The 16849-nt window shown below is 49.3% G+C and overlaps 1 protein-coding gene across 4 annotated transcripts in view; it reads right to left on the reverse strand.

The window, feature by feature from the left end:
• Positions 1-270: 270 nt before the first annotated feature.
• The window catches only part of G3BP1 (G3BP stress granule assembly factor 1), a 67603-nt gene continuing 51024 nt past the window's right edge, over positions 271-16849 (reverse strand). For 3 of the 4 annotated variants that reach the window (XM_077326510.1, XM_077326508.1, XM_077326511.1), the window contains exons 8-12: positions 16226-16327; positions 14988-15099; positions 2981-3106; positions 2753-2883; positions 271-1799 (exon numbers count right to left, since the gene is read on the reverse strand). In XM_077326510.1, coding sequence (XP_077182625.1) covers positions 1593-1799; positions 2753-2883; positions 2981-3106; positions 14988-15099; positions 16226-16327 — 678 coding nt within the window. In that variant the 3' untranslated portion in view covers positions 271-1592. The remainder of the gene's footprint in view (positions 1800-2752; positions 2884-2980; positions 3107-14987; positions 15100-16225; positions 16328-16849) is intronic. The other variant, XM_077326509.1, reaches the window with a different exon arrangement.

Consider the following 16849-nt stretch of genomic DNA (forward strand, 5'->3'; position numbering starts at 1 on the left):
GCCATTTGGCTACATTAACCACTGCATAATAGAAACATCACCAGGATCAGTATATCCCAGTACATGCAGCCATCCTCATGTAAATGGACAAACATTGATGAATGACAAATTCTGGCTCTTGAACACAATGCAGATCCAGTTGCTCAGTCTTGCAGGGATACTGTAAAATGTCTGCTTCAGGGTCTTGCACCAGTTCATCCAGAAGCCTTTCATACTGTGCATTGTACTCGATTTATGGCGCTGAGGACCATACAGGCACTGCAACATCTACAATGTTATGCATTTTATTTTGTTTTATATACATTCAGCAAAGACAGATGTCTCATAGCTTATCCAATACTGTGACTATACTGCATTAAAAATGAATATTTATCAGCATTAGGATTTTAAAATTTTTAGCCCACATTAGAATGTCATTTTAAAGCTAATGATTGTTGACTATTAACATCACAGCAACACACTACATAACTGATCATATGCATACTGTCAAGATTTATGGTTTCATTTCCCATTATCACCAAAGTGTGGAAGGCACTCACTTCAGAGCTAATGACTTCGTCAATAAAGCTGGGCCCCTGTACATCTTCAAACAGCTTTTAAAAATACATACCCTATAAGTCTATTAAAACAAGTCATGAAACTCTCTAGATATGTATACCAATGGGGGTGGGGTGAAAAACAGATCTTTTGAAAGATTTAAACGTACTCCAAAACTGGATAAAGCAAATCTAGACTTTTTTATTTTTTTTAACAATTTGCCAAGACTGGAATGAGAGATAAATAGAAGGCACAACAATTTTGTTTTTGTTTAATACAAATACAAACTAAACATGAAAAATCTCCCTATTTCAATAAAAAAAAATTCACAAGTTCAGGAAGAGTGTTTTAAAGAGTCAAATTCTAGACATTTAAAACCTATCCCACAATCCTTGTAAGTGGTAAAAGCAGTAGTGAGAATTCCTTTTCGTGATCATGTACCAAAAGAAAACATTCTATGGATACCCTTTATTCCATTTTTTTTTTACAGCGCCACAGAGAAAAGGGTGAATGTTGATTTTCGAGCAGCAACAGCTCCAGGGCTGGGAAGGTCAGGTGACTCTCCCACCCCTCCCAAGTGATAAGCGGCTTTCCTTGCCCTTGAAACGTTTGTCAAGTGCTAGGCTCTTGAACACATGCAGCTGAAAAGGATGATTCCACTGACTGAAATGCTTCCCATTTCAGTAAAAATAACAAAACAAAACAAAAAAAGCGCCACACATTCTGTTAGGGAAAACCACTGGTATGTGTATATATATATATATGTGTGTATATATATATATATATATATATATAAAAATCCAGTCCATATGTCTGCAGCAAGCAAGGATTCAGTTCAGTTCTTTTAAAAATCCCATTTTTTCCTGAAATACTGTTCCACAAAGCTGGAGTCTGGGACAAGGACTAGAAAAAAAAAACACAAAACCAAACACAAACAAAATGGGCCAAAATAGTATCAAACGTAGCAGTCTATAACAGGCTAGGGCCACATTCCAAGATACCCAAGGCTGAAATTCACAAATCTGCAGGAAGGAGGGTTTGTCTCATCACATCAATCATTGGCGTTGCCCGATGCCCCTTCCAGTGCCAAATCCTGGTTTTTGAGACATCGCTCCACGTGGAGGCCCTCGAATCCCACCTCCCAGCCCCCCACGCGTGCCACCAGGCCCACGGGGTCTGTTGTCTCGGCGATCACCCTCCCTGGCCGCTCGTGTCTTTTTCTCTTCAACATTCAAACGCACTTCACCTCTGAACATGATCGGCTGTAAGAGAAAAGCAGTAAACTGCCATCAATAACCTGGAAAGCAACTCATCACAATAAGTAAGGTAAAGGTAAAGGTATCCCCTGTGCAAGCACCGAGTCATGTCTGACCTTTGGGGTGACGCCCTCCAGCGTTTTCATGGCAGACTCAATACGGGGTGGTTTGCCAGTGCCTTCCCCAGTCATTACCGTTTACCCCCCAGCAAGCTGGGTACTCATTTTACCGACCTCGGAAGGATGGAAGGCTGAGTCAACCTTGAGCCGGCTGCTGGGATTGAACTCCCAGCCTCATGGGCAAAGCTTTCAGACGGCTGCATTACCACTCTGCGCCACAAGAGACTCTATCACAATAAGTACAACCTGAATTAATCACAAGTGCTATTTCACAGAACGGATACTGATGTTAAATAAACTTGACCAAGTAATATAAAGTTCCTATAGATCAAGAGGTCTCCTACCTGAATAACTTCCCTTTCCATACCTTCACTTACCTTGGACCAGCTGAATACCAAACTAACCTTGTCCAAAGTCATGATGAATTAAAAAGAAAAACAAAAAGGACTTGAGCTTCATCAATTCTTCCGAACACCTGCAGTTTCAGTATGCATTCCAGAGCCGATAGGAAGCTTCACATTCTGGTAACAATGATTTCAAATCGCCACCACAAATTAAATGTTGTAGCTCAGTCAAGGGTTAAAAACATGCTCAACATATGGCAGTCACACCAACACATCAGCTCTACCCTAAAGCAGGGAGGGCTTTGTTTCTAAATGAACTCTGGGCATAGAACATATGAAGCCTTGCCTGTATCACTTTTATGAAGAAAATAAATGCAAGCAACATTCTAGTTAGCATTCTTAAAACCGTCATGTGAAATGAATAATTTTAGCAGAATTCAAATATGACCCATAAGACCTGTATTACTTAAACATTACTTGTTGGAATTTAATGTACCCTATTGCCCAGGATCTTCTGAACTGGTTCAGGATCATCAAAGACCACAAATCCAAAGTTAGGGAGCTTCCCTCCACTGTTGATACGTAGTTCCACAACATTTCCATAACCTGCAAGAGAATTTCCAAGTTCTTTGATCACACATTAGACTGTTCTGAAGAAAACACATGTATTCTTAGACACAATCCCCAAAGCCCCACCACTAGAAAAACAAAGCCTGTGACTTACTTTGGAAGAAGTCCTTTAGTTCTGACTTATCCACATCATGAGGAAGATTTCCAACAAACAGCTGGTGACTGTCTGGGTACCTCACGATCCGTCTAGTTTCCATATCGCTCTGCTCTCCTTCCCGCACTTAAATTAAAAATACAGAGAGGACATAATGCAAAAATTTCACTTAAGGTTTTTAATGGCATGAACATGATTTCTTATAAGAACTAGGATACCTTTCACAAGTGTTTATGAAAATCATTATAGAGGTAAATTTGCATTCAGTGTGCTGCGCACAAGGAGCAAAATAATGTGGCAAATTTAAATTGCAGATTGATCTGTCTCAATTGTTTACCCTATTTATCTTCCTTTTAAAACCAAACAAAACCTTGTTTTCATTTGTGGTATGTAATATTTTGGGATGCTTGGCCCTATGGCTTCTCTTTCAGTCTTCAAAGAGCCTGGTTGAGTTTATTTTACAAAACTGTAATATTATCTGATATTATCACAGATATTAAAATATTCAGTAAATGACTGGCTACGTCACTGGTGTCGCTGGGAAAGTTTTGGATTTCTGGATCATGGTCTACGATATCAATATGAGGGGCTACTATCAGGCGATGGCATGCACCTCACAAGGGACGGAAAAACTATTTTAGGGAGAACCCTTCCACACCTGGTGAAGAGGGCTTTAAACTAAATCCAAAGGGGAAGCAAGACGTAAATTCAGAACTTGGTGTGATGGTAAGAAATGAAGATGGGAATATTTCAAAGCTAAAGGGAATGGCACATAAACAGGGAACTACTAACTTGCAAGGAAGTTCAAAAGCCAAAACTATGGGGAACACGAAGGATGGATTACGATGTCTCTACACTAATGCACAGAGTATGGGAAACAAGCAAGAGGAATTAGTAATCCTAATAGAGGAAGGGGAAAATGACTTAATAAGGAATAATGGAAACTTGGTGGAGTAATACTCACAATTGGAATATTAGAACTCAGGGGTACAATCTATTCAAAAGGGACAGACAAGTAAAGAAGGGGGGAGGAGTAGCAATGAATCTTTATACTTGTGAAGAAATACAGGTACCCGAACATGGGAGTTGAGTTGAGTGTATTTGGGTAAATATAAAAGGAGTAGGAAATGAGAGTGGTATTATTATGGGGGTCTGCTATAGACCACCAAGCCAGTCAGAGGACTTAAATGAGATACTGATATACCAAATAACAAAATTTTCAAAAAAGGGGGAAACAGTGATCATGGGTGACTTCAATTAACCAGAAATCTGTTGGAAGACCAACTCTGCTAAAAATGCAAACTCCATTAAATTCTTAACTTGTCTTGCCGACAGCTTAATTTCCTGGAAAGTAGAGAGGGGAACCAGGGGCTCTGCTATTTTAGACTTGATTCTCATCAATATGGAAGAACTAGTAGATGAGGTGGAAGTAGCGGGCACACTTGGTAGTAGCGACCATGTGATAATGGAATTTGCAATTGTGGGAAAGAGAAAACCTTTGCGTAGTCAGACATCTAGATTTCAGAAAAGCAGTTTTTAACAAACTTAAAGGCATGTTGGGTAGAGTCCCGTGGTCAGAAATACTTAAAGAGATGGGAGTCCAAGAGGGCTGAGAGTTTCTTAAAAGTGAAATACTGAAGGCTCCATCATAAACAATTCCCTTGAGAAGAAAAGATGGAAGGAGCCTAAGGAAGCCAAGGTGGCTCCATAAGCAGTAGTCAAAAAGTCATTTAGGAAATGGACGGAAGGCCTTACTACCAAGGATGAGTATAAACAAGTAAACAATAATTGTAGGGTGAGTGTTAGAAAAGCTAAAGCTCCATATGCGCTTAGGCTAGCAAGAAGTGCTAAACATAGCAGAAAAGAGTTCTTTAGTCATATTTCAAGTAAGAAAAAGAGTAGGGACACTGTAGGACCACTGCGAGGACAAGAAGATCAAATTAGAACAGATGATGAAGAGGGGGCTGAAATGTTTCTTTCTGAAACTTCTTTGAGAACAGGTGAGGTGCCAGATGACTGGGGGCAGGCTAATGTTGTCCCCCATCTTGAAGAAAGTGAAAAAGGAGAATCCGGGTAACTATAGACCCGTCAGCTCGACATCTGTAGCTGGCAAAATTTTGGAACAAATCATCAAACACTCGGTCCTTGAGCAGCTAGAACAGAGAGCTGTGATTTCTAAGATTCAGCACGGTTTTCGCAAGAACAAATCATGTCAGACCAATCTTATATCTTTTTCGAGAAAATAACTACCTTGCTGGATCAGGGGAATGCCGTAGACATAGTTTATCTGGATTTCAATAAATCTTTTCATAATGTTCCACATGATATTCTTATTGACGCTGGTAAAATGTGGTATGTATCTTAATTCTGTCAGATAGATCGGTAAGTGGTTGACAGATCGTACCAAAAGGGTAGTTGGTAAATGGTTTAGCATCCTCTAGGAAAAGAATAAAAAGTGGAGTGCCCCAGGGACCTGTGCAACATATTTATAAATGACTAGAAATAAAGCCCGCTGAGAAGGGAAATACAGCAGGCACTAGTGCGTGGGGAGGAAGAATGTCGTGAAGGAAGGTAGAAGAGGGGAGGAGGAGTGGTAGGGAGAAAGGTGGGGAAGAGGATTTTGCAGGGATAGATAGAAGGGAGAAGAACAGGAAGGGATCAAGGAATTAAGAGAGGAAGTAAGTGAGAGGGAGAGACAGAGAGAGAAGAAGGATATGGAGAAAGGGAGGAAGGAAAGAAGTAAGGAAGGGAAGAAGGCAGGCAGGGAGGTAGATAGAATGGGATGCGAGAGGGGTATATGTGAAGGGGCGGGTTGGCAGGGGGAAAGTGGGAGGGAGATGGCAGTGTATGTGCGTGTGCGTTTGTGTGGGTAAAAGGTGTGTGTGTGTGGGTCGGGAAGGGAGGGTTAAGGGAGAGGTGAGGTGGGTTGGGCAGGGGGAAGAGCAGTGTGTGTGTGTGTGTGTGTGTGTGTGTGTTAGGTGGACTTCTGCCGGGCCCTGGGGAATCTGGGGCTCAGCAGAAGCCTAAGAAGGTTGGTGGTGTCATGAACCCCGATTCATGCCATCCCTGGCTCTATCCGTTCCTGCATATTTTCACACTTCTCTGCCTGCTCTGGCCAAGGCCGTAAATCAATAAACCTGTCCTCTGAGAACTTCACTCCCTTCCTTTCTCAGCAGGAGAGGCTCCATCCGAATGTATCAATCATACTGTAAGTGTCTTTGCGGAGACAACTTAAAGTCTCAACGAAGTGCCAACTGCTTGATAAGGTTCCTGGCCATCTGGCCGCTTGGGAACCGACTTTCTTTGTCACCTCTCTGCTCTCCCGCCGAAATACCTTCGCCCCCTCCCTTATTTGGTGAGCTCTATAACTACCCCACCTGTCCCCCTTGTACTTTGTTATTATCAAGATCTTTGCTTAGGAAGATCTTGGCATGCTTTAGCGAACTGTGGACTTTTGCCTAATAAAGCTACTTTTGAAATTTGCATCCGACTGTTGGATTTCGAATGCGCTTTCACCTGGGATTCCACAAGCTGGGCTCAGCCTGATTCCTGACAAATTGATAATAACCACTTCTCCCTGTTAATCCATCCGCTAGAGAGCCTCGCTACCCATGGCCGCGGCGACACCGGAGGATTCAGGGTCAGACATCGTGGAGCAGTCTCCGGACGGGGGCCGCCAGCACCTGATCATCCATGTCCCCATCAAGGAACGGGCTGAGGACAGCGCGACGACGGTGCCGCTAACGACAACCCCCGACGCCGGAGACAACCGGACCCCGACATGCCCGAGTCCTGAGGACGGCACCACGGGGGCGACTGGGAAATCGCCCTCTCCATCCAACCCAGAAGAGGACAAAGAGGTCCCCGAAGACCCGGGGGACCTAGAGCACCTGGTCAAGATGGGCCGCCAGGTTGGGGTTGACTTCACACGGGAGGGACGCCAGCACCTCGTCCCCGCGGAGGAGCTCGAGGGCCTAATGCTGCGCGTAGGGGACCAACGGAGAGAGATCGAGGCCCTTCGCCACCAGGCCGAAACCTACTGCGATCTTTGGAACACCCACCTTGCATTGGAGAAGGGTACGAAGGGCCGATCCTCCCTGCCCGTGTCCCTGCCTGCCGCAACTACTGCCCTGGCTCCCCGAGCTGCTACTCGCCCCCCTGCGGGCCCCGCTGTCAAGCCCAAGCATCACAGCACCCCCTCGGTAGTGTACGGGACTTTGGAAACCATGGGGAGAACCGTCTCCACAGGCCTGCCGTCGACGATGGCCCCCCCTCCGCCCCGGTGGCTGACCTTCCCCCGCCCGGATGCCGCGGGGACCTGGCTGGCGGAGGGCGATGCCTCCCGGCTTTCAGCGAACCCCCCTCGCGCCAAGAACCCCGGCGTTCGCGGGAAGGGGACTCACCATCATGTTCCCAGTCGCGGGCCCCGGACCCTGGAACATTTCTATCGGGACCATGGGAAGAGGCGCCTACCTGGACCCCCACTCCGCCAGCCCAGCCCCTCACGCACCTGGAGGGCCCTCCGGCAGGGGCTTGGGACCATCACGCAGCCCCCCCTCGGGGGGATTCCCCTACGATTCCGGCAAGGCCCCTTATGCCCTTCCTGCGCTGGATGCGCTGCTGCAACCGGCACCGCGGCAACCACCCCTCCTTCCACCTCCCGCTGTACCTCCACCCTCCCCGGCTCGCCAGCCCCTGCCACCACCCCACCCGGACGACGGGGCCACCAGGGGGGACCGCCACGAACACCTGGGGGCATGGAGGTTCAAGGTGAAGTTCGATGGTTCTCCGGAGAGACTCACCTATTTCTTAATTTTGGTGGATGTGTTCTTAGCTGAGTGGGGGGACACCTTCCAGAATGAGGCGGACCTAGTCCGCACCCTGGAAGGCAAGGCAATGGAATGGTGGATCAGCCAATACGAGAATGGAACGGTGGCAGCCACCTCCTTAGCATCCTTCAGGGACAGACTCCAGGAGGCCTTCCGGGACCCTTTCCACGAACGGAAAGCGAAGGAGGCGCTGGCTGAACTTAAACACAGGGGGAGGCCGATGATGGACTTTGTCATCGATTTCCCCATCGCCAACGGAATTTACAACCGCCCCCCCCATAGCGGGGACCTTGCAGCAATGGATCGACGCCGCGGGGGTGATCGAGGCGAACCTGGCTGACTTCAGGGCCTACCATGGTCGCCAAGAGGCAGCACGCCTGCTGAAGACCTCCTGGGCGGACAAGCTTCCCCTCGCCCCCAAGCCGCTCGCCGCTCCATCGAACTTGACACCCGCCCCGGACCACGAGAAGCATAAGCAACTTGGCCTGTGCCACGAGTGCGGGGGCAAGGGCCACTTAGCAACGGTGTGCCCTACCCGTTTGGCTAAAGTCAAGGCAACCCCCCATCAGGATTGGGGAAAGCAGCGCCCCCCCTCCGATAGACCCTGCCCAGCCGACAAATCCGGCAGCAAGCAAGGGGCGCCCAGGGCGCTCCTCGCCCCTATCAGCACGTCAGGGGTCACAGACCTCTCCTCTCGAGCCAGCCCAGTCTTCGCTCTCCGACAGCTCGGGAAACGAGGACGGTCCGTCTTGCCAAGCGCCCCTCAGTGGACCCTCCCCATCGGCACGCTGGCGCCCCCCAGACAAGTCCTACCCTCCATCCTCCTCCCAGCTGTACTAATCAACGAAGACGCCGACAGCCGGGTGGAAGTCCAGGTGTGTGTGGACTCCGGGTGCTCCACGTCCCTGGTGAACCCGGGTATAGCACAAGCTTTGGGGGCGAGGCTGGAGGACTTGGACAAACCGATCATCATGGGGCAGGTGGACGGGGCCCCGGTGGGGGGGGGAGGCGATCTGGCATGCCACCAATGCGCTCGCCTTGAATCTCGGCCCCCACTGGGAGTGCCTCTCGCTCACCGTGGCCCGCGTCGCCGGCTTTTCCATCTTGCTGGGAATGGACTGGATGGACCTCCACAGCCCTGAAATCGACTGGGACGAGGAGCGTCTCATCTTCTCTCACCCAAACTGCAAACTTCACTTCTGGTACCAGGACCAACCCGACGCCCCTCCAGTGGGCACAGTGGTTCCGTGGTCCGCCAGCCCGGCGGTCCTCAACCCTTGGCTCCGGGCGCTGGGCCTCTACCCTGAGCCAGACGAGGGGATCCCCGCCTGCTACCGGGACCTGGCTGAAGCCTTCTCTGAAGAAGAGTGCAACCAGCTCCCTCCGCACTTCTCGACTGACTGCGCCATCAAACTGGTTCTCGGAGCGAAGCTACCCAAGGCAAAGCTCTACAACATGAGCCCGGCCGAGCTCCGAGAACTTCGCTCATTTGTGGACAAGAACCTGGCCCGTGGATTCATCCGGCCAGCGACCTCCTCCATGGCCTGTTCGCCAAGAAGAAGGACAGCTCCCTCAGGCTGTGCACGGACTATCGAGCCATCAACGCGGTCTCACGGGTCAATGCCTATCCCCTGCTCCCTAATCAAAGACTTGCTCAGCCGGCTGGGAAAGCGGCGCATTTTCACCAAACTGGACTTACGCGATGCCTACTTTCGGGTCTGCATCGCCGAAGGAGACGAATGGAAGACGGCCTTCAACAGCCCCCTGGGACAATTCGAATATCTCGTCATGCAGTTCGGTTTAAGCGGCTCTCCGGGCATTTTCATGAATGTAATCAATGAGGTGTTGCATGACCTGTTGTACCGGGGGGGGGGGGGGTTGGTTTACCTGGATGACGTATTGATTTACTCCAGGGGGGAGGAGGAGCACATTGCTATGGTACGGGAGGTTCTACGCCGCCTGGCTGAACACAAACTCTACGCCAAGCTTCCTAAGTGGGAGTTCCACAAGACACAGGTAGACTTTTTGGGTTACCGGGTATCTGGGGAGGGGATCGGGATGGACACGGCAAAGGTACAAGCAGTGCTGGACTGGGAGGTTCCCCACACCCGCCGCCAGCTCCAGTCCTTCCTCGGGTTCGCCAATTTCTATAGGGACTTCCCTCCCAGGGTTCTCCAAGGTGACCCTTCCACTAACCGACCTCCTCAAGACCAAGGGTAAGGGTGCTCGGGACGGGCGTCAGGGGGCACCGCTGCCCTGGACCCCAGACTGTACAAACGCTTTCGAGCATCTCAAACGGCTCTTCACCTCCGAGCCCATTCTCGCCCACCCCGAGACCGACAAGCCCTTCGTGGTGCAGGTCGATGCCTCGAACGAGGCCATTGGGGGGGTCCTCCTACAGAGGGGGGAATCGGGACGGCTGAGGCCCTGCGCCTACCTCTCCTGCAAATTCTCCACGGCCGAGTAAAATTGGGCGATCTGGGAGAAAGAGGCGGCGGCACTAAAAGCCGCTCTCACCACCTGGCGCCATTTCCTGGAGGGGTCCAAAGTGCCGTTCGAGGTCTGGACCGACCACAAGAATCTGGAGGCACTGCGCAGACTGCGCACCCTCAATGCCAAACAGATCCGGTGGGCCGACTTCTTTTCCAAGTTCAATTTCACCCTGGTGCACATCCCGGGGCGGAAGAACTTCATGGCCGATGCCTCGTCCCGCATGCACCTGGGGGAGGGGAAAGTCCCCCGGGATGACACAGTCTTTACCCGCAAGCAGCTGGGACTCTTGGTGCAGACCTGCAGCCATACCCGAGGGGAGGGGGGGAAGGACCCAGCTCCCCCGCCAGCATCTCCGAGAGCCTTGCCCCCGTGCCTCTCTCAGAGTTCCGAGCGGCCCTAGAGCCCGACCCGCAATTGGCCGACCTCCGTTCGCAGGTCCGTGCCCATGAGGGGGTCTGGTACAAGGGAAACCGGTTGTGCGTCCCTCCGCAAACAGGTCCTCGAACTGTGCCACGACAGCAAGGCTGCTGGGCACTTCGGTTTCTTGAAGACGTGGGGCTTGCTGCGGTGCCAGTTCTGGTGGCCGAAGGCGTGCCGCGACGTGGGTAAATACGTAGCGGGCTGCCCAGTCTGTCAGTCCCACAAACGTGGGGTAGGGAAGCCCCAGGGTTTGCTAAAGCCCCTGGAGGTCCCGGAACGCCCCTGGGAGATTATCTCCATGGACTTTATCACGGACTTGCCCCTTAGTCAGGGGAAGACCGTGATCTGGGTCGTAGTCGACCAGTTTTCAAAGCAAGCCCACTTCGTGCCATGCCCGGGTCTGCCCACGGCGCAGCGCCTGGCGGAACTATTTGTGACCCACGTCATGAAACTCCATGGGTTCCCCCGCAAGAGTAATCAGTGACCGGGGGGCCCAGTTCGTTGCCAAGTTCTGGGGAGCCCTAATGAGCCTGGCGAGCGTATCCTGGGGGCTCAGCTTCGCTTACCACCCTGCCACCAACGGCCAGACCGAAAGGGTGAACCAGGTGCTGGAACAGTACCTATACTGTTTCCTAAATTACCACCAGGACGATTGGGTTTCCTCCTGCCCCTGGCCGAATACGCCTACAACAACGCCCCGCACTCCAGCACGGGGAAATCCCCGTTTGAGGTGGTGCACAGCTACGCCTCCCCCCCGTTCCCCACTTTGGCAAAACCACCGGGGGATCCTACTGACGTCCCCCCGGGGGTGGATGAGTGGGCCGCCAGGGTCCGAGAGGCCTGGGGGGAGGTGACTGAAGCCCTGTCCAAGGCAAAAGCCAACTTCAAGAAATGGGCAGACCGCAAGCGGCATAGACCCCCAGCCTATGCGGTAGGGGATGAGGTGTACATCTCCACAAAACATTTGAAGAATAGAAGGCCATGTAAAAAGCTGAGTTACCAATTTGTTGGCCCCTTCAAGGTTGTAGCGGTGTTAAATGAAGTCACCATAAAGGTAGACCTACCCAAAGCCTACCGCAAGGTGCACCCCGTGTTCCATGTCAGCCTCATGAAGAAAGCTCCCCTGTCTGACACTTGGCACCCCCAGTCCCGTCCTCCGCCTCCAGTCATGGTCAGCGAGGACACCCACTACGAGCTGGCCGACATTGTCGACTCCCGTTTTTTCCGCAAACAGCTCCAGTACTTGGTTTCCTGGAAAGGTTTCCCCGATTCCGACAATGAATGGGTTAACGCAGAGGACATCGCCGCCCCTGCCTTGTTCCGCAAATTCCACTCCCGCTTCCCGGACAAGCCCAGCCCAACCCCGGTCACCGCGGGTGCTTGAGGGGAAGAGGGGGCCCTTAAGGGGAGGCGAGTGTCATGAACCCCGATTCATGCCATCCCTGGCTCTATCCGTTCCTGCATATTTTCACACTTCTCTGCCTGCTCTGGCCGGCTCTGGCCAAGGCCGTAAAGCAATAAACCTGTCCTCTGAGAACTTCACTCCCTTCCTATCCCAGCGGGAGAGGCTCCATCCGAATGTATCAATCTTACTGTAAGTGTCCTTGCGGAGACAACTTAAAGTCTCAACAAAGTGCCAACTGCTTGATAAGGTTCCTGGCCATCTGGCCGCTTGGGAACCGACTTTCTTTGTCACCTCTGTGCTCTCCCGCCGAAATACCTTCGCCCCCCTCCCTTATTTGGTAAGCCCTAAAACTACCCCACCTGTCCCCCTTGTACTATGTTATTATCAAGATCTTTGCTTAGGAAGATCTTGGCATGCTTTAGCGAACTGTGGACTTTTGCCTAATAAAGCTACTTTTGAAATTTGCATCCGACTGTTGGATTTCGAATGCGCTTTCACCTGGGATTCCACAAGCTGGGCTCAGCCTGATTCCTGACAGGTGGCTTGTTACGGGGCCAGGCACACCCTCACGGCCGCAAGGAAGCACCTGGGCCTGGCAGAAGCTTGGAAACGGCGGCGTAGGGCGGGCGAGGCTTCTGCTGGGCCCAGGCACTCCTTCGTGGCAGCAAGGGAGCGGCTGGGCCCAGCAGAAGCCTTGTGAGGAAGGGTCCAGGGGCGGGAAAGGAGCAGGGATGCAGCATCTTCGACGCGGCGTCCCTGCTCCTTTCCCTAGTGGGAGGAGGGCGGATGGAGGACTCACCGGGCAGGCAGCGTCTTCTGTCTGTGCGGTGACTCCCCAGCCAGGGCAAGCGAGGCTTGGGCAAGCGGCCAATGGGGAACCGTGCGATGGACACTCCGGGGGCCCAATCAGGAGCCGCTTTGTGGGCCCGCCCTAACTCCTCCCCACTTGCCCTTACTCTTTTATTCCTCCTGCTCTTCCGGAGCGGGGGGGGGGTTAAAGATTTGGATGAGGGAACAGAGGGGATTACTTATTAAATTTGCAGACGATACTAAACTGGGAGGGGTAGCAAACACAACAGAAGACAGAATCAGAAAACAGGATGATCTTGATAGGCTCGAGAACTGGTCTAAACTACATAAAATGAAATTCAATAGGGACAAATGTAAAGTTCTGCATTTATGCAGGAAAAACCATCTACACCAATATAGGATGGGGGAGACTTGTCTTGGCAGTAGTATGTGCAAAAAGGATCTAGGAGTCTTAGTAGACCACACATTGAACATGAGTCAGCAGGGTGACTCAGTGGCTAAAAAGGCAAATGGGATTTTGGGCTGTATCACAAGGAGCATTGTATCCAGATCACGCTTTACACTGCTCTGTTTCGGCCTCACTTGGAGTACTGTGTTCAGTTTCGGGTGCCACATTTGAAGAGGGATGTAGACAAGCTGGAGTGTGTCCTGAGGAGCGCAACAAAGATGGCGAGGGGTTTGGAGACCAAGACATATGAGGAAAAGTTGGGGGAGCTTGGTCTGTTTAGCCTGGAGAGGAGATGACTAAGAGGGGATCTGATAGCCATCTTCAAGAATTTAAAGTGCTGCCATATAGAGGATGGAGCGGAGTTGATCTCTCTTGCCCTGGAGGGCCAGAACGAATGGGATGAAATTAATTCAAAAGAAATTCCGTCTAAACATCCGGAAGAAGTTCTTAACAGTTAGAGCGGTTTCTCAGTGGAGCAGGCTTCCTCGAGAGGTGGTAGGTTCTCCATCTTTGGAAATTTTTAAACAGAGGCTGGTTAGCCATCTGATGGAGAGGCCGATTCTATGAAGGTTCAAGGGGGTGGCAGGTTAGCGTGGATGAGTGATAGGGTTGTGAGTGTTTTGCATAGTGCAGGCGGTTGGACTAGATGACCCAGGAGTTCCCTTCCATGATTCTTCAACAACTTCCTCCTTTCTCACTCCCCATTTGCTGTTTTCATACCCGGTGTAGGAATTTTGTACCCGAAGCAATCAAAGCATTTAATGCTAAGGTGATTCCCAAAATATTATATGGTACTGAGGTTTTGATTAATGCAATAGTTGAAGCAGCTGACAAACCTTTAATGCAATTTCTTTATAGTGTATCAAGCATGCTAATTGTATCCTTGGGGCAGCCCTCAAGAGTGGAATTAAATCAGAAATCTCTCAAAGCTTTAGAGTGACAAAGATTTTTTTTTGTTATACATATGTCTAATCAGGGGCTCCTAAGTCTTATTAGAGAAGATCTGTTACTGAACTGTTTGCAGTTCAGTTTGGCTTTAACCCACACAAAAATATTAGATAAAACAAATCAAGTTAGCAGTGATATCCCTGGATTCTAGAAGCACTCACGTGAGCACCCAATGTGGGTGCTCAGTAGAAACTAATGACCTAAATCCCCTTTAATTTTATTCCACAATGTTTGTAATTTAATGGTGTCACAGTACAGAAGGGCATGTATGCTGGTTATACTAAACACTTTTCCATCAATGGTTACTAAGGCCCATTATGCAGGTATTTCTTATTTGGATAGAAGATGTGAGCATGGGGATAATCATATGGAAACTTTGGAATATATGCTGCTGTTCTGTTGTTTCTGGGAAGATTTGAGAAAGAAATATTTAGAGTAGTTTTTATTTTGTAAATATTATCTTTTGTTGCAGAGTCTATTTTAGATGTTACTATTAGATACAGATAATAGGATCACAGTAGCAAAATTTTTGTTGGCAGTAATTAAATGTTTCAGTATAATGTTGCTTGTGGCCAGTTAAAGCACTATAGGTCTATCTTACTTGTTCTCAAATTCCTAGATAATAAGGGAGAAATATTTTTAAATGTCTCTTACTTGGTCTAGGACCTCTTTGTGGGGGGATGTTTGTCCGTTGCTCACGCACCCTCTGGTCCCGCTGAGGTCTTTGTGGTGGAGTCTGTGATTCGGGCTTGGAGTCAGGACGGGGCTAGACAAATATAGCAGCACAAATAGGACATGAAGAATCCAGGCAATGTTATCTCTCAAATAAATTCGTCTTGACCACTATAACAATTAATGGCCATAAAAGGAATTGGAAATATTCAACAGCCTTAATGCCAGTAAAGGTACACTGACTGACTGATATTCAACAGCCAGACTGCAGAAAGCAGGCACTCCACTGTCTTTTTTGAATGAAGAGATACAGAAAATCAACCTGCACTGGAAGCATTAATGAAAAGGTACTCCACCCAATACCCCTCCAAAGATGATTTATTCTATAATAAACTGAACTGTCATTAAGCAGCCAAGATACTTCTCACTATTATAGAGGCAACATTTCAAATATAACCTATGAACACTCACAATTTTCCTACTTTCATGGTGTATGGTGCCATGCATGGGTGCTTTCTAAAAGCTATAATGATGCACCAGACCAGAAAGATATAGCCAGTCTCAACAAACCAGGAGGATTACTATGGTGACAGACAGGGAAAAGACTGTATTTGTAGCACAGAAATTATGTCTAGCAGGCCAATCATCCTGACCCCATACAATGAAGATGGGTGAAAGGAAAAAGAAGCTGAGCTGCAGGGGAATGGCCTTTAGATTAAGTGTCAATCAAGCACTAAAGAGTGGAGGTGCCCTGTCTAGAACTAAATGGTAACGGAAGTTTAATACCGGACATTGTGGTCCCCATGCCCCTTACTAGCAGCAGTAAGTACACAGGCAGCCTTGCTAACCATGCCCTTGAAAATTTTAAAGAGGTTATTTACTGGAACAGTACTGATATACATTTAAAGAAACTTATCGAAAATAAGTTGGTCACTGCTTGAGGTGATAGCAAGCAATGCTGTGAGCACCAGCCAACAGACGGAAATGATCCTTCTGCAAAAAACCCTCACATAACCCTTCAAATGGTTATGGAAATATCACCTAAGAGAGTTCACACTCAAGGCAACAACAACAAAGTGCAGATGGTGGAAAAACTGCATTTCCCCTAGTACTTGTAATAACTAAAGGATGAGATAAGATCCCCTGAAACAACAAGTATTGATAAAGCCAGTGGTCCTTTATAGCCAAGGGCCTCATTTAGTCAAGCAAGGTATACCTACCTGTGAAGCAGGTAATTTGACAACATGAGGAGGTATGCCTGATACTGGAACTGCTCCACTTGGTGGAAGATTCTTGCTGGTTACAGACGCCCATGAAGATGTCTAAAAGGAACAAACAGTATTTCAACATTCCTGAGTGCACCCAGATATCAGTGCTCTTCAAAATTACACAAGGTGTCTTGTCACAATCTGTCATCTTTCATTAAAGTGGCCCCAAATCATTAGCTAAATGCTTATTTTATTAGAACAGCCTTTCAAGTTCTCCCAACAAGAGAGCGGTTTTCAAGATTAGCCATCCAGAAGATCCGTCTTCTGTAACATAAAGATGGACTGGGGTAGTGAGAGGAGTTGGGACTCATTGCCTAACTGCATCCCCCTCCAACTTCTTCCATATGGAAGAAGTGTCAGCCGGCCCTATTTGGCTGATGGTGACAGTTAAGTCACCAGCAAGTGTAAAGAGGGGAGGGGGGGCTAGGGCCATGGTTGGGGGGCAGTCACCAAGCCAGTGACTGGGATCTGGGAGTGAGGGAGGGACCAGCCCTGGCCTCACCGATTTGAGGCATCGCCTCCAGCCATGAGGTTGGTTGGCCAGTGGTGGGAACTGGGAAGGATGGGGGGGGGGAG

Source organism: Paroedura picta, chromosome 3, assembly GCF_049243985.1.
Source record: "Paroedura picta isolate Pp20150507F chromosome 3, Ppicta_v3.0, whole genome shotgun sequence".
Taxonomy (NCBI): Eukaryota; Metazoa; Chordata; class Lepidosauria; order Squamata; family Gekkonidae; genus Paroedura; species Paroedura picta.